At 52.1% G+C, this 22,692-nt stretch overlaps 3 protein-coding genes across 3 annotated transcripts; 2 read left to right on the top strand and 1 right to left on the bottom strand.

The window, feature by feature from the left end:
• Positions 1–4,052: 4,052 nt before the first annotated feature.
• On the bottom strand, positions 4,053–4,831 carry PG986_002000 (disease resistance protein aig2-like protein; the record flags this gene model as incomplete). The annotated part of the gene is made up of 3 exons (XM_066838222.1): positions 4,053–4,556; positions 4,681–4,688; positions 4,774–4,831. 3 exons carry the CDS (start codon positions 4,829–4,831, stop codon positions 4,053–4,055), a joined length of 570 nt encoding a protein of 189 aa, XP_066707115.1.
• A 1,312-nt stretch (positions 4,832–6,143) lies between these two features.
• On the top strand, positions 6,144–17,904 carry PG986_001999 (FAT domain-containing protein; the record flags this gene model as incomplete). The annotated part of the gene is made up of 5 exons (XM_066838221.1): positions 6,144–6,195; positions 6,297–15,022; positions 15,155–17,170; positions 17,222–17,379; positions 17,448–17,904. 5 exons carry the CDS (start codon positions 6,144–6,146, stop codon positions 17,902–17,904), a joined length of 11,409 nt encoding a protein of 3,802 aa, XP_066707114.1.
• Positions 17,905–19,972: 2,068 nt separating this feature from the next.
• PG986_001998 (F-box domain-containing protein) lies at positions 19,973–21,943 on the top strand (the record flags this gene model as incomplete). The annotated part of the gene is made up of 1 exon (XM_066838220.1): positions 19,973–21,943. One exon carries the CDS (start codon positions 19,973–19,975, stop codon positions 21,941–21,943), a length of 1,971 nt encoding a protein of 656 aa, XP_066707113.1.
• Between the last annotated feature and the right edge of the window lie 749 nt (positions 21,944–22,692).

The raw sequence follows: 22,692 nt of genomic DNA, 5'->3' as shown, positions 1-22,692 counted from the left end.
TTGAAAGAAGAAACAAGAGCAGATGACTAGTCAACAAGGACCGAGATCGAGCTAGATCGACGTGTAACGTTCAAGTTGAGAGGACTCAAATGAAAGTGCTGCTCCAGGCTAGTTGGATCAAGGGAAGTGAGAAGAATAGAAACAAAGAGACCGAACCTCAAGGAGTGAAGGTGAAGGTCTGATAGAGAAAGATCTGTCGCTGGGACTGCTGTTGTGATTGTTGAAGAAAAAGAGTGCTATGAGGAGGGAGAGAAACGACCGTCTTATACCTGACAGAGAGGCGACAAAAAAGAACGGAAAGGCAGCCTGTCAAGCGAGACAAACACTAGAGCGAACGTATGGCGATGGATGTGAAGTCAACGAGAGGGACCGCGATGTGGAGTGTGCTGCAGGAACCAGCGTCGAACTAGGGACGATTGGCTATAAGAGGAACGGGATAGAGACATGGCTGCTTTCAGGGGTTCCATTCTGAATTCCCACTTAGAGCACAGAGTTCAGGGCTGGACAAGCCTTCCAAGGATCCCACCACGACCAGTCGGGCGCAGTGCCTTCCTGCCATGAAGGGATCTACTCGTAAAAGTTTCGGAGCATTGGTGGAGGCGGGTCGGTGGAGTTGCCAGGGGAGTCAAAAACGGAAAGTCGCTGAGTGAAGATGATTGGATCGAGAAATGTTTCGGCTTGGCAGCCAGGGTGACTAGACTCCGTGCTAGTGGCTGACGGATATTTTTCCTGCTGCTGGGGACCATAGGTTCTTGATAGTGTCAGGCACGCCGAGAACGACTCAGTTGCCCCCCTGAGTCCATACCTGCATCCAGACCAAACACCAAGTAAGTATACGCCATAATACGCGGGATTAACGACCATGTTGGGGTTGGTCTCTTGACCCCCTGAGTCTGCTCTGCGCCACCTGGGAGAACTGTCCATACCCAGACACACTATAGCCGCCACGGCTTGTTCAACACCCCCTTTGATCGATCAAGTAAGCACTTTACTTTTTCGTCACAGCGGAAAAAGTATGCAAGACACTTGCCGTTGGGATTGCAGTTGACCTGCAATGCCAGAGCACCAAGCTTACTCCTCTCCAAGAATACCTACAGTAGTGGATGCCTCCCGGCACGGATGCCCCCCAAAAGGACTTTGGTGTAGTAAAAATACTTGTCATAATGTTTGGACGAATTGGTACAGTGGGCCGATGCACGTCGCCGAAGGCCGTACCAGGTGGCCATTCATGTTCTGGAAAACAGCACGGAAAACGCGAGTCTGCGGCGCAGTAGTCCTACGTCAGTCCCAGTCTTTCCCTGGACGTTGTTTGCTCTTCCCGGCACCCCGGCGTCCTGCCCCCCTGTCGCGAATTGCTGAAGATGTTAGCAAACGCGGCTGTATCACTCGACGGCAGTCAAGCGTTACGCAAACCGCCCGCCAGATTCCATCAGCAGCCCTTTTCGGAGTTTTAGGCCGTTCCAGGGGGAAACTACTTGCCAATGGCGATTTTCTAAATTCTTCTCTAAACGAGGCCGGCGAGTCTTGAGCCAATCTTTGCCCGTCCTGCAGGAAAACCTGTCGCTCAATCCCTGTCGCTGACCCCTGAGCCGGTGCGGGGATTTTTCTTAGCAGGTGCATGCTGACCAAGCTGATAGGATCTGCAGCTTAGCCTACTCACCGACACCACTTTGCCTGGCCCATTGGCCTACGTGCTTACGATTCCGCCGCGCCGTTTGCATATGCACCTATCAATCCTTAGGACGAATATGACTCCAAGCTACTGCACGTGTAGAACAGAAGGGAAATCTGAAACACGCCGCGTTTCGAGCCCGCGATTTTATGTTGCCGTTCGTCACGTTGCCTTTTTCTTCCTATCGTGAGAACGAAGCGCACACAATCCATCAATCGTCCTGAATGCCCAAAATCCGGCGGCAACATCGCTACGACCGAGACCGAGGCATTCTGTATTGAGCCAGTGCCCCGACGGTGGCGGCCCCTCTTCCATCCCCATCCGCAGCTAAAAACAGGCAGGACTTAATCAATGCCAGGGCGTCTGAGCCCTCGTGTTTGCCAGGAAGGGCCCTGGACAGACTGGACTGGAGCTGTCTGGCTGTGCTTACTACCACGATTTTACCGGTGCCGGCAGCCGCTGGCCGCAGTTTGTGTGCCCATTAACAGCTGTCACTCGGGGACTTGCATAATGTTACGGGACCACAGATCTCGCGCTATATCGGGCAATAAGGTCACTAAAGTGGCGGTGCGCCTTTAGCTTTGAGGCTTCAGCCGAGCAGGGAAGCACAATGTCAGGGTAGATCACTAAGTATGCAGTGACCATGGCGCTCAGCAGCGGCGGCCTCCGCACTACTCGCTCAACTCTGCACTTGCAGCGATGGAATGCATACTTCCGCAGCATCCTGCAGACTTACTTAGTATACACATAGCTTTCATCCGCGCAAACGAAAAATTCGCTACTGCATCCTCCTACTGATGCACGTGAGGGACAAAAAGGAAGTAAAACCGACTCGTGCTATGGAATCTCACGGAGTGAATGAATGTTCTTTTGCCGGCTTTTGGCTGCCTCGTTTTTTTGCTTTGCCACAGTTTATGGCAAAAAGGAAGAGGGAGAATGTCCTCGTATGCGCAGGCGCAGATCCGGTACAGGCCTGCCCGTTCAGGCAAAAGTTAATGGGAGATCTGCGGCTCGATTGGTTGACCCGGCTGGATGTAACACGAGCAGGGGATCCAGGCACCAGGGGTGTTGCTCCCTGGTTTTTTTTCTTCTCTTTTACCGGCTTTTGGGATTGGGTGGGTACCCAGGTCGCATAGACTTTGGCCTCCAAAGCTATGAGGTAATAAGTGCCACGAGCTGAGCAGAAAACAAAGTCCCCATCTGGGCGGCGTTTCCCTTACGTCCACTTTCTAGAAACACATACAGCTTGTTGGGCATTGAAGCAGAGCGCTTATGACGGGGTTGCCAATTGCTTGCTCTATTATTGGCTGGAAATAGAGAGCAGACAGCAGACAGCAAACATCAGCCCCGGGCCGACCGGGCGGCAACTTTCGCTCCATATCTCCATACCCAGAAATAGCCCAACCTGGATAACCAGGTCGGGACTGAACGTGGGTGGATCGTATACGTTGATTACTCACTCGCCCAACTCGTATTTCTCGGAATGTCGGTATTTGCAGCAAAGTGCAGCGATATACCCAAAGTAATCCGATATCCTGAGCTGTGTATCAGGGTCTATCTAGAGTATATCTAGCTGGAAGTCGCTCATCGCTAAAAGAAGCCTGTACTTTAGTGTGGCTATTAAATGCGTGGCCATGTCTCGCGGAAGTCTCCCGAGACAGTAGTACAGCACAGAGAGTCAGCTTGCCTGGATCCTGCCAGCTGTCCCTGGTGGAGTTGTTATTCGGCGTCTATGAACTTACCCAAAGACTGGGAATCATGTGGAGCCCTCGAGCAGCATGTGTCTTTGAACCTTGTTCTCACGACCATGGCAATAGGCTACAGGCAGAAGGGTCACTCGTCGCTCAATTGGATGCCTCTCATTGAGTCTCATCTCGGCTGGGCTTGCCGCTGGGGTGGGTATGCTGTCACTGAGGCTCTAGAATGGCTATCACCATACGTCGTTAGCCGCGAAGTCGGATTCAATGGAAGCAAAGGGCAGCTGCGGTGAACCTGATGAACTACTTCCTTACATACTTTATGCACCGTAGCTAGCCAGCTACCTACCTGTCCCCTCGCCTACTCATTCAAGAGAGCATGGGCAGAAGCACCAAGTTGAAATGTTCGGAAAGACGAGTCATTCCACCAGCTCATATGACCTGAGGTACTGACAGTGTTATCTTTACGTAGACAATGGCATTTTCTATGAGCAATCCGCTTTGTATCCCGTATCTGGCGGTCATCTGATCCTCTATGGCTCTATCGATTCATAGCTTTTATCAACCCTTTTCACCCGAATGGCTTTCGGCCTAATTTCCCACGGAACAGGTCTTTCCATCCAACCATACAAAAGGGATCAAGAGCGTGTTTGAGTCTGGCGGTTAAGTAGTGCGTTCTGAAATTAGACTGCAGCGTCCTTCGCTTCCTCCACCTCATCCGGGGCCAGGTGATCAGTGTCGTCGAAGCCATAGTCTTCGCGCGTCCAGCCCTTCATCTTCTGGGTTCGGAACTCGTGGTAATCCCACTCGAGCGGCTCCAATCTTCCCGGGTTCAGGAAGACGTAAGTCTGGCACTCGACCTCGTCGCCCTCGACGTTGCCCTCCCCCTGGTCGTTGCCCACTTTGGCCAGCAGCTTGACCGTGATGTTCTCGCGCTCGTACTCGGAACCCTCGAAGGCGTCCAGGTGGAACATGTTGGCGTCGGTCAGGCCGGTCACGTACGTGCCGCGGACGGAAGCGTCCTCGGAAGTGGTGTCACGCGTGATGCCGGGGTAGTCGGCGTACCGCACGCGGCGGCGGCGGAAGCCGTGGAGGACGGCCGGCTGGAACGTGTGCAGGCTCTTCAGGACGGCCACATTCAGGGGTGAGTTGCGGTAGGCGACCGTGAAGAAGACCTCTGGTGCCATCTGCATTCGCAACGTTAGTACTCTATCACTTACGATGTCACATAGGTGCAAATGCTACTATCGAGAAAGTAACAGTGTCGGATACTCGCCCAAGAACCGAATTCAGCGAGGGCTGATCACTTACTAGAGTTCCTGTTACACATTGTTAGCTGCTGACCGATTGGGACAGGCGTGGATACGACTCATGTTTTTCTTTTTCCTTTTTTTTTTCACTTACCGTAGAAGAATGCCGTATGAGTGCGGCCAGTGCCATCGTTGCCCGACTCGTTCGTCATTTTTGCTTCTCCTGATTCTTGTTGGACTGTCAAATGTATGAGTTATTGGGGAGTGGTGCAGTCTGGAGATGAAATATGTGGTATGAAGGTTTGGTGTGATCAAATCGGATCCGATCAGGTCGCGAAGGATAGGGTTTTTATATCTCTTCACCCCAAAAGAAACCCAGCGAACCAGGCTTAGATGATGTTCGTTTGATGGCCTGGTAGTTTCCCTGCAACAGTGGAAGGTTGCTCATGGAATTGTCTTTGTTTACTGGCAGGCATCAACAGCTTAAGCCAAAGGGCAACGACGCGAGTGCACCTTGATAAAGAAGCAGAATGCAGGACGAGGTGAACGATCCAGTATAGAGTCAACAGCGTATTCAACTGCTTTGACTGCACAGAGGATTCCTAAGATGTCAATGTATCAATCAATCATTGCTCTCCGGGAAAATTTCCGAGACATATATTGAGTGGCATATATTCTCAACGCGGAGGTTATCTCCTCAGTTGATCCATGGAAACCATGAGGTTAGCTTTGATGTCCTCCAGAGTGCCTTCCCGAGGGATCTACCCCTCCAATTGCTTGTCTCGGTAAACGGGCTACAACTGATGCAGGCACGTTGAGGGGCCAATCTGATTTACCTGCAGCTTCAAAGATAAGATAAGATAAGATACCTTGAGGGATAAGAGAATGATGTAAGCAATACAGGAAGGTACGGTACGTACGTGGTAGGAGCTAAGTACATAGATCGTAGCTGCCGCCAAGGTGCGCGCAACGAATGGGAGAGGCTCTTCGGAAAATCCTTGGAGCGAAACCTAGCGCGCTCCACATGGAATTGGCAGCTCGAGGTCCCTCCACCACGGTTTCTGTCGCGTTTCTCTTGCACTTGCAGGTTGAGCTTCAGCCGGTTGTAATAAAGTGCAGCCTTGAGCTACACGCTTTTGACTTGAAGCGATTTACGACCGTTTTACTTCTCATGATACCCCAACCTTTCGTTCAAGTCAATTAGCAGCTGCGCAATTCATTATCAATGGCAACTTGAGCTGTTGTTGGTGTTTTTGATAGCTTTCTTCCCTAATTTTCCTTTCCGCCAAGTCCCCAGTAACACCTTCCAGTGGTGCAACATCGCGAAAAGTGAAATACGACTGGACAACGATAGTCCATCGCCAAATCGTGCCGGCGCCACAACATCCCCATGAGCGCATTTGCGCAGAAATCCGATCGCGTTCGATTTCACAAGGGTTGACCTCGGTTTTGCCCATCATCAGAACATCGGCGCATGTGTGATTTCGCAAACTTACACTGCGAATACGCAGTAATCCCACTACGATGGCGCTCAACTTCGAGGATATAGTCAAGAGATTGACTATCGCAGATTTTGGTAAGTTCGATCTCACCTTCAGATGGAACATCGCTCAAATACGCATCATCTCGCAAGCGTCGCGCTGCCACATACGTCATACTAACCGCGACGATTGATAGAGGCGAAGAGCAAACTCGAAGCTGCCACATTGCTGCGGGACAGCCTAGACCATTACACAGGCAACCCGGTATCATACCCGCCCTTCCTAAAACGCGTGGTACCGCTGTTCATCAACGTTCTCCGTGGGCCATGTCTGTTCCAGAACAACTCGCCGGAGCAGAAGCTTCGGAACTGTGTCCTCGAAATCCTCCACCGATTACCTACACATCAGACGTCACCCGAACCGTTCGAACCATATGCAGAGGAGGTGGTAGACCTTCTCATGCAGCTTGTAAAAAACGACAATGAGGATAATGCGACGCTTTGTGTCAAGATTATATCGGATATTATGCGGCACCAGCCAAAGGTGTTGCAAGGAAAAGTGCAGCCGTTCCTCACCTTGATCCAAGAACTGTTTGAGCAAATGGAGCGTGTGGTACGGGAACAACTGGACAGCACAGCCGTCCCGTCCAATGCGACAGGCGCTCCGTCGACACCCGGCAGCACCCAGACGAACTTCCAATCGCCTCGGCCAGGTTCTCCGGTGGCTTCCGTTACCGATCTGGGCCAGGACTTGCAACAGCAGAGTCGGCCTCTACTGAAGGGAATGCAGTCGTTCAAGGTCCTTTCCGAGTGCCCTATCATAGTGGTATCGGTCTTCCAAACATACCGGAACATAATACCCGCCAATGTCAAATTATTCGTTCCTCTGATCAAGTCGGTCCTGTGCCTTCAGGCGAAAGCCCAGGAGCAGGCGCATGCCGAGGCCAAGGCCAAGGGCCAGACATTTGCGGGAGTCAGCCCTAACATCAAGAACCGCGCTGCGTTTGGAGAGTTTATTACGGCCCAGGTCAAGACCATGAGCTTCCTGGCGTACCTGTTGCGCCAGTATTCTAGTCAACTGACCGACTTCCTGCCAACGCTCCCCGATATCGTGGTACGACTCCTCCAGGACTGTCCGCGAGAAAAGTCTGCGTCGCGCAAGGAGTTGCTTGTTGCCATCCGCCACATTATCAACTTCAACTTCCGCAAGATATTCCTATCCAAAATCGATGAGTTGCTGGAGGAGAAGACCTTGATCGGTGACGGCCTGACCGTTTACGAGACAATGAGACCTTTGGCATATAGCATGTTGGCCGACCTGATACACCATGTTCGAGACGCACTGTCGCCCGAACAGATAAGGAAGACGGTGGAAGTTTACACCCGGAACCTGCAAGACGACTTCCCTGGTACGAGCTTCCAGACTATGAGTGCCAAATTGCTCCTGAACATGGCGGAATGCATTGCAAAGATGCAGAACAAGGTTGATGCGCGCCATTATCTACTCATGGTCCTCAACGCCATTGGGGACAAGTTTGCGGCAATGAACCGCCAGTATCCCAACGCGGTCAAACTGTCTAAGTTATACGCCCAGCAAGCTGCCGATCAAGAGCCCGATACATACCTTGCCGACAGGGAACACCGACCAGATTGGGACGAGACAGATATTTTCACCGCGATGCCTATCAAAACGTCAAATCCTCGCGATCGTGGCGCTGATCCTGTTGTGGACAACAAGTTCTTGTTCAAGAACCTCATGACGGGGCTAAAGAACACTTTCTACCAGCTGAAGACATGCAACCTTGGAAAACCTGTCGATCCCGCAGTCATACCCACCCACTGGCAGGAGGTCTCATACGGATTTACTGCCGAAGAGGTCAAAGTGATCGTGAAGCTTTTCCGAGAAGGGGCTTATGTATTCCGCTACTACGAAATTGAGAAACCCGCTGCCGAGTCCCAATACGCATCGCCTGTCGAGTACATGGCCAATTTCTACATGGTTTCTAGCAGCAAGGAAGAGAAGGATCTTCTGGAAACATTCGCCACCGTGTTTCACTGTATCGACCCTGCTACGTTCCATGAAGTTTTCCAGCAGGAGATTCCCAGGCTTTACGAGATGATCTTCGAGCATACGGGCTTGTTACATATACCCCAGTTCTTCCTTGCGAGCGAAGCGACGTCGCCGAGCTTCTGCGGCATGTTGCTCAAGTTTCTCATGGAACGGATTGAAGATGTTGGTTCAGCTGACGTGAAGAAGTCGTCAATTCTGCTGCGTCTCTTTAAGCTCGCTTTCATGGCAGTTACCCTATTCGCCAACCAAAACGAGCAAGTTCTCCTTCCCCATGTCGTCGACATTGTCACGAAGTCGATCGAGTTATCTACGAAGGCCGAAGAACCGATGAATTATTTCCTACTTCTACGGTCTTTGTTCAGAAGTATTGGTGGTGGTAAATTCGAGCATCTCTACAAGCAGATTTTGCCTCTACTTGAAATGTTGCTGGATGTCCTCAACAATCTCCTTCTGGCCGCCCGCAAACCCGCCGAGCGTGATCTTTATGTGGAGCTCTGTCTCACTGTTCCAGCACGTCTCAGTAACCTCCTACCTCATCTGAGCTTCTTAATGCGACCGCTGGTCGTGGCTCTAAGAGCCGGCAACGATCTAGTTGGCCAGGGTCTGCGTACGCTGGAACTCTGTGTTGATAACCTGACGGCTGAATATCTTGACCCGATCATGGCACCGGTCATCGAAGAGCTAATGAACGCACTTTTCGAGCATCTCAGACCGCATCCTTATAGCCACTTCCATGCTCATACTACAATGAGAATCCTTGGTAAGCTTGGCGGTCGAAACAGAAAGTTCATGACCGAAGCTCTCCCAGTCAACTATCAGAATTATGCCGATGATCCAGCAAGTTTTGATATCCGTCTGATAGGATCGAAGAGGGACAGAGCCTTCCACGCTGAGATGGGCATTGACTGCGCCATTCGAAAGCTGATGGATACACCTAAGCTAACAACGAAGGTTGCCTCTTCGAGACAGTACGATGGATTCTATAAGAGACAGGCGCTTCATTTGATCAAGGCCCAGCTGAAGCTTCGTATCGGGTTTGACAGTCTTCCGGATGAACTCCCTCGACTGGTTAGACTGCAGGCACAGGATTTCCTCGCCCGGAAATGTGACAACGACTTGTCCGTATTTGACTCTTCTGACCGGGAACGATCGGTCGTCAAGAAAGACGAGCAAGACCAGATCATGAAACGCTTGATTAAGGCAATCATGTTTGCCCAATCTTTGCCTGAGTTCAGAGATGAGGCCGACGTGTTTCTCATGAATCTATGCCGGCATTTCACGATTATCGAGGTTGGGCGCGGTCTGATCGACCTGAAGCGAAGCGGCAGTCCTTTCAACGTCAAAGCTGGCGAAGGTCCTCTGTTCATCGACACTCGCATTCTATGCGATGCTATCGTAGAGTCTTTGGCGTCGGATTTGCCTGAAGTGCGAGATGCCGCCTTCCGTGCAATTCGTGCCGTGTATGATTCCACAGCGACCATCTTTGGACCTGGCCAACAAGTTGGGCGTCTGCCATTCTTTGGTCATCTTGCCAATGTCTTCTCCCACGCCTGCTACGAGGAAGAATGGTTCACCAAGACTGGTGGGAGTCTCGGTATCAAATATCTGCTAACAGAGATTGATCTTGGCCCTGGCTGGGTTGCTGGCAAACAGGACAATTTTATCCGTTCTCTCGTATATGTCATCAAGGATATGCCGCAGGATCTTCCGGAGAGAACAAGAAACTGTGCCCAGGAGACGCTTGAAATCCTACTCAAGCAGATTACACGGAACGCCAAGAAGGAGGATGCCATGTTCCCTACGCCCCAACCCGGACAGCCGCCAGTCAAACCCCCAAGGCTCGCGACGATATGTGTTCTTTTCAACGAGGAGCTATCCCACCTCAACAAGCACGTGCGGGCGACTGCGAGGCGTTCGCTTGAAATAATCGCACATGCTACTGGAGTTGAGATCTGGGAGCTTCTAGATCCTCTCAAAGATCGTCTCCTGACCAACATCTACCCCAAACCCCTTCGTGCGTTACCGTTCGCCACACAAATTGGGTATATTGATGCGGTGGCTTACTACATGAGCCTTAAAAATGACTTCATTCCATTTGATGATTCGCTCAACCGGCTGCTCATGGAGTCGCTCGCATTGGCTGATGCCACCGATGAGTCGTTAGCGGGCAAGCCGCAGGAGTTCCGGACGCACGAGTCCATTGTGAACCTTCGGGTTGCCTGTATCAGAATTTTGAGCAAGGCGATGAGTTTCGATGACTTTTCAAAGGGACAGAACAACCCAACAAGGACCAAGATTGTATCGGTGTTTTTCAAATGCTTGTATTCTGAGTCGAAGCCCACCATCGAAGCCGCCAATGAGTCCCTTCGAGCTGTGTTGTCTCATACGAATAAGCTACCCAAAGACTTGCTTCAACAAGGTCTCCGACCCGTTCTCGCAAATCTTCAAGACCCCAAACGATTGACGACACATGGCCTTGACAATCTTGCGCGGCTCTTGCGTCTGCTGACTACCTATTTCAAAGTGGAGATAGGAGCTCGGTTGCTCGACCACATCAAGAATCTCGCAGATCTGACGGTGCTGCAGCAAATCTCCTTCACGTTCTTCGAGCAGCAGAGTCAAATGAAGGTCATTGCTGCTGTTTTCAACATATTCCACCTTCTCCCTCCAGCAGCTGAACAGTTCAAAGAACGCCTGATCGATACGGTGCTTGAGCTGGAGGAAAAGCTGCGACGAACACAGCACAGTCCTTTCCGACTTCCTCTTTACAAATATATCAATCGATACCCCCAGGATATTTGGTGCTTCCTGTTGAGCAAGCTGGAAGACATTAAATACGGACGCTTCCTTGCCCAGGTCTTGTCGACATCGGATACCCAGGGACTCAGAGACCATGCCGCCGCTCATGTAGACGCTCTCACCAAGTTCTGCGGCGAGATTGTTACTGCCAACAAGGACACCAAATATGTCACAATCATCAACACAGTCAATGTCCTCGATGCTCTCAGCCAATTCCCTAATGCTCATAGCTGGCTGGGGCGAAAGGACATCATCAGCTGGTTGCACCTTATCGGGAAAGATCTGGAGCGCCAGCTTCGCAGCAACCATCTCCCTCCCCACCTGCGCTTACCAGCAAACCAAGCAGCTGAACAGCTGATGGCCATCTTTACGAAGGCGCTTGCCCTCAACACCAAAGACCTCGATTCTCTATTTGGCCTGGTCGAGTCCGTAACTTCTGATGACTTCCGAGCCACGTCCGCGTTCTTTTCGTTCATATACAAACATGTCATCTGCAACGAATCGATTGATTACTGGAAATCGGTCATCCTGCGCTGTTTAGACATATACTCCGGCAAGCAAGCGAGCCAAAGAACCAAATGCTTCCTGCTCCGGAATATTGTGAACCCCATCGTAGCCATGGACATTATGCGTCACTGGAACCAGCTCGACCAGCCTAAGCCCCAGAGGCTTATGGACCGCTCAGTCATTGAGTCCATCAATGCGAAGATCTGGAAAGTCAATCTCGGTGACCCGCAAGAAGATCTAGCTCAGCCAGGGATTGACCATACTCGAATGGAGGTTCTTCAGCTGTCTGCCATGCTTGTCAAATATCATCATGCTATCCTCCAAGATGCCAGGAAGGACATCATTAAGTTTGGTTGGACCTACATCCGCCTTGACGATGCCATCAACAAGCACGCTGCCTATGTTGTAATAGGATATTTTATAGCGCATTACGAGACTCCCGCCAAGATCGTCACCCAGGTCTACTATTCGCTCCTCCGGACGAGTCAAAATGAGGGACGGGCGTTGGTCACGCAAGCCTTGGAGCTAATGGCCCCTGTCCTCCCCAAACGCTGCAACGCGTCTCCCAGTGACCGCAATGCAGTCTGGGCCATGGCACCGCGACGTATCCTTGCCGAGGAAGGCCAGAACGTCCAGCAGATGACAAGCATATTCCACTTTCTCGTCAGACACCCGGACTTGTTCTTTGAGTCTCGGGACAAGTTCGCCTTGCTCATTGTCACGTCTCTTAGGAAGGTTTCTGCGCCACAAAGCTCCTCTAATGAAAGCAAGAAACTTGCTCTCAACATGATGTGGCTGGTTTGGGAGTGGGAGCAAAGGCGTGTCGATGGTGCTCACAATAGCACCACCAGGACTCTGTCCGAGTCTCCAAACTCCAGGAAGAGGCGTCTCGGTAGCGATCAGCCAATATCCTCCCCACCTACTGTTCGACAGTCAGCGCCTGCAAAGGAGTATCAGATACCGGACCAGTATCGAATCAAGATGGTCAAGTACCTGGTTGAATTCATCGCGCAGCTCAATGAACGGTATCGCGTGCCATCGGCGAAGCCAAGAGACACCCCTGTAGGCGCTGCGGCTGCACTCCCTCCTCAGTCAACTGAGCTGTGCAAGAAGGCAATGTCGCTGCTGTACAACCTTCTCCAGCCGCAGTACTGGGGAGACTTGGAATGCGATCTGTTTCCTAACGTGACAGAGGTCGTACTTGCCAGCGAGAGGACCTCAAAGATTCTTAGCGCAGACCCCAATGATAAGGAGGCGTACGATGAGAAGTTCATAACCAATATCATCAATACCCTGCAAGTTGTTCGCACTATCCTGAACTTCAAAAAGGATGATTGGATCGTCAGGAACATGCCATCCGTGCAAAAGGTCCTTGAGAAGAGCTTGAGATCTGATAACCCAGAGCTGCAAGACTGTCTACATTTTGCAGACAAAGAATACGATGATGGGCGGACCATGAGATCTATTGTGCAGCGTATTCTCGATGCAGTCCCCGAGGATGTACCCATGGAAGATGCCGATGCCGAAGGGGAGGCCGAAGCACCAACATCTGAAATCGTCACCTTCCTTTCAATGATAGCCACGGAGACCTTGAACGCGTCAAACTACGTCTCGGGTGTGAACATTCTGTGGTCTCTTGGTCAGCGCAAGCCCTCTGTCATTGACCAGCACATACCAGCCTTGATGAAAGCCCTTCAAGTCAAGCTCGCTAGGGAGCATGTTACGCACTACAGTGCTGTTACATCGCACCAGCTGGGCGTGACGGCAGTACGTCCCGCAGATCCAACGGCCCAAAACGGGGAGATGTCCGCCCGCGAACTCGAGATCCAGACAAATTTAATGATCAAAGCCATCGAAGTCACGGCTATGCGCATGGAAATCCTTGGGGATAACCGGCGGCCATTCCTAAGCGTGCTGGCCACCCTTGTTGAAAAGTCTCTTAGCATTCCTCTCTGCCAGAAGATTCTTGAGATGGTCGAGGAGTGGGTATTCCGATCCGAGGGCACATGGCCTACACTCAAGGAGAAAACAGCTGTGTTGCACAAGATGCTTTCCTTTGAGCACCGAGCCGATCCTACCATGCTCACGAAGTTCCTGGAGCTGGTCATTCGCATCTACGAAGACCCAAAGATCACAAGAACGGAGCTCACTGTTCGTATGGAACATGCATTCTTGATAGGCACCAGAGCCCAAGACGTTGATATGCGTAACCGGTTCATGGCCATCTTTGATAAGTCTCTTTCCCGGACCGCCACTGCTCGTTTGCAATACGTCATCACCGCGCAGAACTGGGACACATTGGCCGATTCCTTCTGGCTTGCGCAAGCGAATCAGCTTCTTTTTGGTGCTGTAGAAGCCAATTCGAGCGTTCAACTTCACCATGAGGATTTCCGAACACTCCCCGCCTCGCTCGCTTTTGGCACGTATATCAGGGATAACCGAGAGGCCTCAGCCATGGTTGATGATAATTACGACACGTTCATGGCGAATCATCGGCGATTCGTTGCGGAGGTGGGTGATGTCAAGCTACGGGATGTCATCGAACCCCTCATACAACTGCAGCATGTCGATACGAATCTTGCACATGAGCTCTGGGTGGTCTTGTTCCCCATTTACTGGTCTGCCACCCTCAAGGAAGAGAAGACCGACCTTGAGAAGGGCCTGGTTGTTCTTCTAACGAAGGACTTCCATTCACGACAAATCGATAAGAGACCAAATGTTGTGCAGTCTCTACTCGCTGGTGCTGCGAAGGCATGGCCCGAGTGCAAAATCCCTCCTCATGTGCTCAAGTTCGGGGCTAAAACCTACGATGCCTGGTACACTGCGCTTGTTCAGCTTGAAAAAGCTGCTGTCAAGTCTGACGGGGAATCTGCGACTGTCCGCGAGAGCAACCTTGATGCGTTGGTCGAGCTCTACGCAAACCTCAAGGAGGATGATCTCTTCTACGGCACATGGCGCCGCCGTTGCCACTTCGTGGAGACCAATGCCGCTCTTTCTTATGAACAGAACGGCATGTGGGACAAAGCTCAGAAGATGTACGAAGCGGCGCAAATCAAGGCACGCACTGGTGTAATCCCCTTTTCTCAAGGGGAGTATATGTTGTGGGAAGACCACTGGGTCTTATGTGCCGAGAAACTGCAGCAGTGGGAGATACTTCAAGACTTTGCCAAGCACGAAAATCTCCAGGACCTCCTACTAGAGTGTGCCTGGCGCAGTGTTGAGATGTGGCAGAACCAAGAGCACCGGGACAGTCTAGATCACATCATCAAAGGTGTGATGGATGCCCCGACTGCACGACGGTCATTCTTCCAGGGTTTCATGGCTCTGCTCAAGTTGCATAATAATAAGAGTAATGAAACGCAGACGGAGTTCAACAGGGTCTGCGATGAGGCAATTCAGCTGTCGATTCGCAAATGGCACCAGCTGCCGCGACGCCTGACGGCTGCTCATATTCCAATGCTTCACAACTTCCAACAACTTGTCGAGCTCCATGACGCGAATATTATTTGCCAGAGTTTAGCGAGCACGACCCAGGCGAATCTCGACGTGAAGTCAGGCGAGCTCAAATTACTCCTAGGTTCTTGGCGAGATCGACTGCCTAATGTCTGGGATGATATTACTGACTGGCAAGACTTGGTTACATGGCGACAACACATATTTACGTTGATAAACAATCAGTATCTTCAACTTCTTCCCCAGCAAGGCCCCAACGCTAACGGCGCTTCCTTTGCCTACCGGGGCTACCACGAGACAGCGTGGATTATCAACCGCTTTGCGCATGTTGCCCGCAAACACAACCTTCCAGAAGTATGCATCGCTCAACTCAGTCGCATCTACACTCTGCCGAATATAGAGATTCAGGAGGCTTTCCTCAAGTTGAGAGAGCAGGCTAAATGCCACTATGAAAACCCGGAGGAGCTGAGCAGCGGTTTGGACGTTATCAACAACACCAACCTGAACTACTTCAACGCCCAGCAGAAGGCTGAGTTTTACACACTCAAGGGTATGTTCCTGGAGAAGCTGAAGCAAAAGGAGGATGCCGATGCTGCCTATGGTACGGCGCTGTATTACGACATCAGCAAAGCCAAGGCTTGGGCCGAATGGGGATATTTCAACGACCGTAAATTCAAGGAAGACGCAACCGACCTCAACTCGGCCAAGCAAGCTTTGACGTCGTATCTCCAAGCCATTGGCAGCTATAAGAATGGCAGAGCCCGCAAGCTGATTGCTCGTATCCTCTGGCTTTTGAGCTTGGACGACGCAAATGGCACAATCGCCTCTGGCTTTGAGGATTATAAGGGCGACACCCCTGTCTGGTATTGGATCACCTTCATACCACAACTTCTTACCGGACTTGGACACAAGGAAGCACCCCGGGTTCATGTTCTACTTCAGAAGATCGCCAAGTCTTATCCACAAGCCCTCTACTTCCAGCTCCGAACCAATCGTGAGGATATGCTGGTTATCAAGAAGAATCAAGAAGCCAAAGAGAAGGCCCGACAAAGAGCACAGGCCGCCGCTGCGACCAACGGGAAGCCCAACACGTCTCCTGCACAGGCCAAACAAGATAACCCTCAGGCGAAGACGGAATCCGGTTCGAGACCTCAGACGGCCGGCGGCGAAGCCGCTACCCAACCCAAGGTCGAGCCCAGTGATGAGAAAGCCGCCTCTGCTACACCAACTGCTGGCAGTGTTCCTCCTCCAGCATCTACGGGTGCGGGTGACCAAAAGACCGAGACTGCCGCAGCTACGACGGCAACTGCTGCCCCCGCAACCACAGGCCAGAAGAAGCCACCGTGGGAGTTGACAGAGGAGATCATGTCGACCCTGAAAACAGCATTCCCGCTTCTAGCACTCTCAATGGAAACCATGGTCGATCAGATTCAGAAACACTTCAAATGCCCGCCGGATGAGGATGCCTACCGGTTGATCGTCGCGCTACTGAACGATGGCCTTGCGTACGTTAGCCGCATGCCTTCGTCATATGCTAAGGATGTCAAGCTGCCTGCTGCAACAGAGACCAACATCACGCGGTTTGCGGAGACAATTCTGCCAGCTCACATCAAGTCCTCATTCGAAACTGACTTTGTATCCGTCAAGCCAACAATGTACGAATACATCCATAAGCTGCGCAAGTGGCGTGATAAGTTCGAGGAAAAGTTGGATCGTCGCAATCCTCGGGACACGTTGGAGCGGTACTCGAAGCATCTCAGTGATTTCCGATACTTGAAGTTTGATGATGTAGAGGTTCCCGGTCAATATCTACAGCATAAGGATAAGAACCAAGACTTCATCCGTATCGAGCGCTTTTTGCCTAACGTGGATCTAATTCGAGCAATTGGCGTCTCCCACCGTCGCATCACAATTCGCGGTCACGATGGTAGCATCCACGCATTTGCTATCCAACATCCAGCAGCGCGGCACTGCCGCAGGGAAGAACGAATCTTGCAGCTCTTCCGCCATCTGAACCAGACTCTTACGAAGAGGAAGGAATCTCGACGCCGGGATCTGCAGTTTACCCTTCCGTTGATGGTTCCTCTTGCACCGCACATAAGAATCGTACAAGAGGATACCTCCTACATCACTCTGCAAGGCATTTTCGAGGACCACTGCAGGCGCAATGGCATGCAGAAGGACGAGCCGGTGTTGTTCACGATGGACAAGTTGAGGGCGCTCATCGAACCCAAGGGAGCGGTTAGTCAACCCTTGCACGTGGATCCTGACAGTCATGCTAACACAAACCAGAAACATGATTCGGGCGTCAATGCACGCCTCGAAGTGTTTACAGCAATCCAGGAGAAGTGGGTTCCTCATACCGTAGCCCTGGACTATTTCCAGGCCACTTTCCCGGAATTTTCCGAGTTCTGGCTGTTCCGACGTCGCCTGTCTTACCAGCTTTCAGCGTTGACTTTCATGACTTATATTCTCTACATGACGGGCCGATACCCACACAAGATCAATATCGCGCGAGGCTCGGGCAAGATCTGGGGTCGGAGTTGATGTCGTTCATGGCGCCGGCCAAGCCTTTCTTCCACAACCCCGAGCCTGTACCGTTCCGACTTACGCCCAACCTGCAGACGCTCATGGGTCCTCTGGCCACCGAAGGCATCTTCAGCTGCGCCATCATGGCCATCGCGCGCTGCCTCACCGAACCCGAGTTTGAACTCGAACACGCGCTCACACTTTTCGTGCGGGACGAGATGATATTCTGGTTTACAAGCAGCCACCGGGCGATCCACCTCAACGAGAACCAGTTGCGCGACACGGTGCAGACGAACTGCGACATGATTGTGAAGCGAGCAGTCAGTCTGGCGGCTAGTCCCGTGGGCAACCTACCGGCCAACCAGACGGTGATTGATCTGATTGCCAAGGCGGTCAACCCGATTAACCTGGGGCAGTGCGACGCTCTCTGGATGCCCTACCTCTAAGCAGGGCACCTCTCTTCCTTTTCCCCCCATTAGGGTGGCATATTTTCGGGCGACTTCTATTTTGCATTGAGATGGGGCGTAGTGCAGCGAAGGCGTTCCTGGCTTTGTACGATGGATGACGATTCAAAAAGAGTTTGAATCAGAGAATGGAGTCTGGCATCATCATCATGTTTAGGGTCAAAGGGAGGAGGGAAAGGCGTGCAAACGCCAATGAGTTGCCTTGAGGTGATGGCATGTCCAGATTATGTACAAGAGATGTTGGTTTTAATAATAGTGTCTGTTGAGACACGTTTGCTATTCTAGACACGGAATGAAATGTACGCTTGAGTTCATGCCCTACGTCTGATTGTTTTTCTTCTGTGCCATGCAAGATGTCAACATGCCAAGCACATGCCAAAAATCCAGGGGAGAATGTTCAAAAGAAGCAGCCGAAGCGTAGTCGCAACGGCTGAAAGTTAGAGTGATTAGTGGAATCTTGTGCATCCGGCGTGGTTGCGGCACAGATGACGGCGCAACCCTACTTTGTGACAAAAGCACATCGAGGACATCATGGGAGGTCGAAAGAGCCTCAGCAGACCGGTCTCGAATGATGGGGTTAGGAATGGTGTCATCTGGAGTGGCCTGGTCGATACAGGGTTGCAGCATGCAGAGTATCCATCGCGATATGTCGTGGTGTGGCACTCTACTACAGGTAGCAGCATTAGAAGTGTGCATGTATGAAACAAAAGATGGGAAGGTAGTGTAGTGGGGGATTGATGATGATGGCAACTCAAGTGACGACTTGCTCCAACCAGGCGGCTAGCCAGGGGTCAGACCAATCACCGGAGTTAGGGCCAGGGACCCCTGAGCGGGCGCTGGGATTGGATGTAGTAGGAGCGCTGAAGGGGGCAGAGGGGGCAGAAGGGACCCCTAACAGCAGGAGCTCTGGGATTGCTGGATTGCTGGATTGCTGGGCCCGAACCTAGGCACGACTCCCCCCCCTTAGCCCGCCATAGAAGGGAACAAAACGAACAATCGGGGCGCCTGATTGGCTGGCGCCTTTGTTCTTCTGGGTGCCTGCTGACATAGGCCAATCCCAATCCCAATCCTAAATCCAATCCCGAACCCTTGGCTGCGACCGAAATAAGCTGGAGACTGAGAGGGGCGGACGGGGGATGGCAGACCACCACCAAACTTCTTTGTTTCCTCCTGCCCGTTCATTCCACCCATTTGATCTCAATCGATTCGATTCAATTCAATTCAATCCAATTCAGCAGTCCAGTTCGAGTTCAATTATATGCACAGCCGGTTTGCCTTGCTTGCATTTCTTTGCCTTTGCCTTCTTTGCCCTTGCTATTGCCTCGCCCAGTCTGATCTGTTCGATATTTCCCCATACGTACCTACATACGTCCTTCCTTCTTATCAATCAAGCAATCTCTGATCGACCAGGCTCTTTCTTTAATTTCGTATTGTTTAATTGGGCACCGGCCGCTGGATCTCCTCCTGTCACCCATCCAGCAGACAATCGATCCGTTTCAGTGCCGAGGACACAAGCAACTGCCAAGCATTGACTGATCCGCCTGACATCTCAACTACTTCGTTCCGCATACTACCAAGTTTATCTTGCCACAAATACCTCCCGCCAGCGCTATCCTTTCTCTGATCTGATCTGATCCATCTTGGTCCATATACGTACATACACGCAAGCAACAAGCGACACCCAACGCAGGGGGTTACCTGTTGGGCAAACCGCCATCATCACCATCCCCATTCCTGCTGCTTCTGCTTCTACTCGAGCACCCATCCAACCGGCCCAACCGGCCAATCAAACACTCGGCTCGAGCCAACGTCTGTACCTCAACAGGGGAGCGATCGACTACGCCCCCTCCAGTCCTTTGGTCAACCCTCCGCCCCCAAGATCTACCGCCTTCTACCAACCACTCTGCCAGCTGTCAGGTTGATCGCATTTTCCCGAGCAACACCGGGTTCTTGGATGGTTTAGTATATATTCCCCTGTGGCCGAGGACAGAGGGAACGGTAAGGCTCGCCGTCGTCCCTTCACCTCGCTACCCATCCCCTCTTCTTCACCATGAAGTTCACCGTCATGAAGCTGTTTCGACGCAGCAAAAAGTCAAAGGGAAAGATAGACAACCAGAACTTCAATTACGACCGCGACCAGCGCTACCCCGACTCCTACCGCGACTCCAAGCCTGTCAACGGCCACAATGAATACTACAACGGCTCGCAAGCCTACCCCAGCGGCTCGGCGCCCTGGCTCGATCTTCCCGTCCCGGTATTACAAAGAATCTTCACCTTCGTCTGCCCCCATTCCCAAGACGAATCCTACGAGAACTGCGAACAGAGCGCCCTGGAAGATGCGTGCATGCTATGCGACCAACGAGATCTAGCCCACGCCGGCATGGTCTGCAAGCAGTGGCGCAAGGCGGCCATCCCCGTCCTATACCACAGCATCCGTATCGACTCGGTCCATTACTGCGAACGCGAGATCTTCCTGTCAGACAAGCGAAAGCGCAACAGCAGTCGTTGGGACCGCAACGGCGTGCCCGAGGACACGGCCGGTGCACGTCTCACTCTTCTCTGTCGCACTCTCCGAGACGACCCTACGCGCCTCGGAAAGATGGTCAACTTTCTCAAGATCCCCTACATGCTACGGGAGTCGCGCTCCTCGCACCTGGCCAGGACCATCGCCGTTTTACCCAACCTGCGCTATGTCGACCTGCCAGACGGCTTCTATGAGGACGAGCCGGCCTACACGACGCTCAAGTTCGAGGTCCAAGCTCGTTGTCCGGATCTTAGAAAGATGACGTTCAAGGCTGGGAGTGAACGGAGCCTCGAGGCCCTCAGCAAAGGTGACATTTGGCCAAACCTCGAGGTCTTGGAACTCGTCAAGATCAGCGTGGACCCGGCTGCCTTGCGTCACGTTCTCTCTGTTCTGCCCAAGCTGCGCGCCTTGAAGATCACCGACAGCTACGTGGTGGACGATGATATCTTTCATGATAACGATGTACTGCCAGCGTTCCCGGCTCTGATCGAACTTGATCTCGTCGAGACTCCACGAGTCACATCCGCCGGTCTCGCCGCCTACCTTTCCCGCCGGGACGCACAGATGCGACTAAAAGTGCTTTCCATCATTAGCACCGGTGTGCGCCCACAGAACCTCCAGGATTTCTTGGCCAACGCCCCCAGGCTCCAGGCCTTGACTGTGGTAACCGAAGTGGAATCCGCATTCCCTTCTGCCAACTCGCCTGTTCCGCCTATTGCCAACTTCTCTCTGGAAACCTTGCGCTATGAGATCACTGCTTCTCCCAAAATGAGCGCTTACATCGGCCTAACGCATGGCTACTACAACTATCTGGCCCAGTCTCTCTTTGCCGGAGGCTTGCCGCGATTATCGGCTCTCTATGTCCGCGATCTCGGCTTTCCGGACACGATGGCCGGGTTGCCGCCGCCCATGCCATCTTTTGCGGGTAGCGGTGGTCGTCCGAGCAGCTCTAGTTCCATGAAGATGACGCCGTCGCCATTCGCTGCGCCCAACCAAAACCGATTCAGTAGTAACAACCCGTTTGCTTCTGCGGCCGCTTCGAACCCGTTTGCGGGGGCAGGACATGGTAGTCTTGGCCCACCGGTGTTGAACTTGAACCAGACGCTCGAAATCTACACCAAGGGCGACAAAGATGATATCGACTGGAGCATCGTGAAGATGGATCCTATCGACGCGCCAGGATACGGCGGAGGTGGTCGCCGAGGGCATGCTCGAAATGGCAGCACAGCCTCTACTAAACGTCCCTTGAGCTCCTATGGCCTGGCCGATGCGGGAGCAGCCTGGCGGGAAGGTGCTGCAGGGGCTCGAAGGAGTGTCGTGATGGCCAATGGGACAGGTGGCTTCCTCGCCGTCCCCTCCAGCCCGGAAGCACCCCCAGGACGTCGCAGTGGTTCTGGCCTGAGAAATGGAAGCATCGGTTCGGGTGGCGGCAGCGATGAGTGGCCTCGCCCAATGAGCAGTTCTGGAGGCAAGGGCGACAGAGATTTGTGGCGCTAAGCTCTGCCAAGCTTGTTCTTGCAACGAATTTATCTGTCTGTATCAGTGAAGTACTATTATGCGACATTGGAGGCTTGTTGGGGACGATTATCAACAGACGAAGGCCACCTCGAGCACGGTTCCTTGGAACAGTCTTACGGAAGAAAACGTTTACAGGGCGTACACGGTGGACTTCTCCAGAAGCAGATGGCCGGTCCGACGTTCGGAGCAATACTCGTTCACTTTGCCGGATCTATTTTTTGCAAATGGCATAACCACATGGCGAAGGCGACAACAAAGGTGCGCGAAACGACGAATGCTGTCCCAACCATGTAGCATGGCCACATGGCCATAAACCGACGATCAAAATATACAGCAAAGGATGAGGGCGCCTCTACAGGCGCCGCAGCCAGGAGACGTCGGGGGGGAAGGACTGGTCCAGGCGAACTTTGGGCTGGCTTTATCTAGGGAGCGATATGAAAAGGAAAATCGCATGCTAAATTACTTTATTAATGTACCACTACACTTTCATGATGGGATGAAAAAGTACCAGTGCCGCCACCTAGGAGGTATACATATATATGCTCGCCTTTCTGGCTTGGAGCAATAAGGAGGGCAAGGCAGATGCTGGTGGATGGTTTTTCATACGTATACCCGTTTCCTTTTTCTCCCCTTTTCCTTTCATCATGTGTTTTTATTTATTTTATTTTATTCCAATGGTGGTTTGAGAGTGGTATTTAGGACCTGTCAGGTTTCGTTGCAGCTTGCCT

This window comes from Apiospora aurea (genome assembly GCF_038362705.1).
Source record: "Apiospora aurea strain CBS 24483 chromosome Unknown utg000001l_segment0_segment0, whole genome shotgun sequence".
Classification (NCBI taxonomy): Eukaryota; Fungi; Ascomycota; class Sordariomycetes; order Amphisphaeriales; family Apiosporaceae; genus Apiospora; species Apiospora aurea.
The sequence above is the reverse complement of the archived record's forward strand: the minus strand, read 5'-3'. Positions and strand labels throughout refer to the sequence as shown.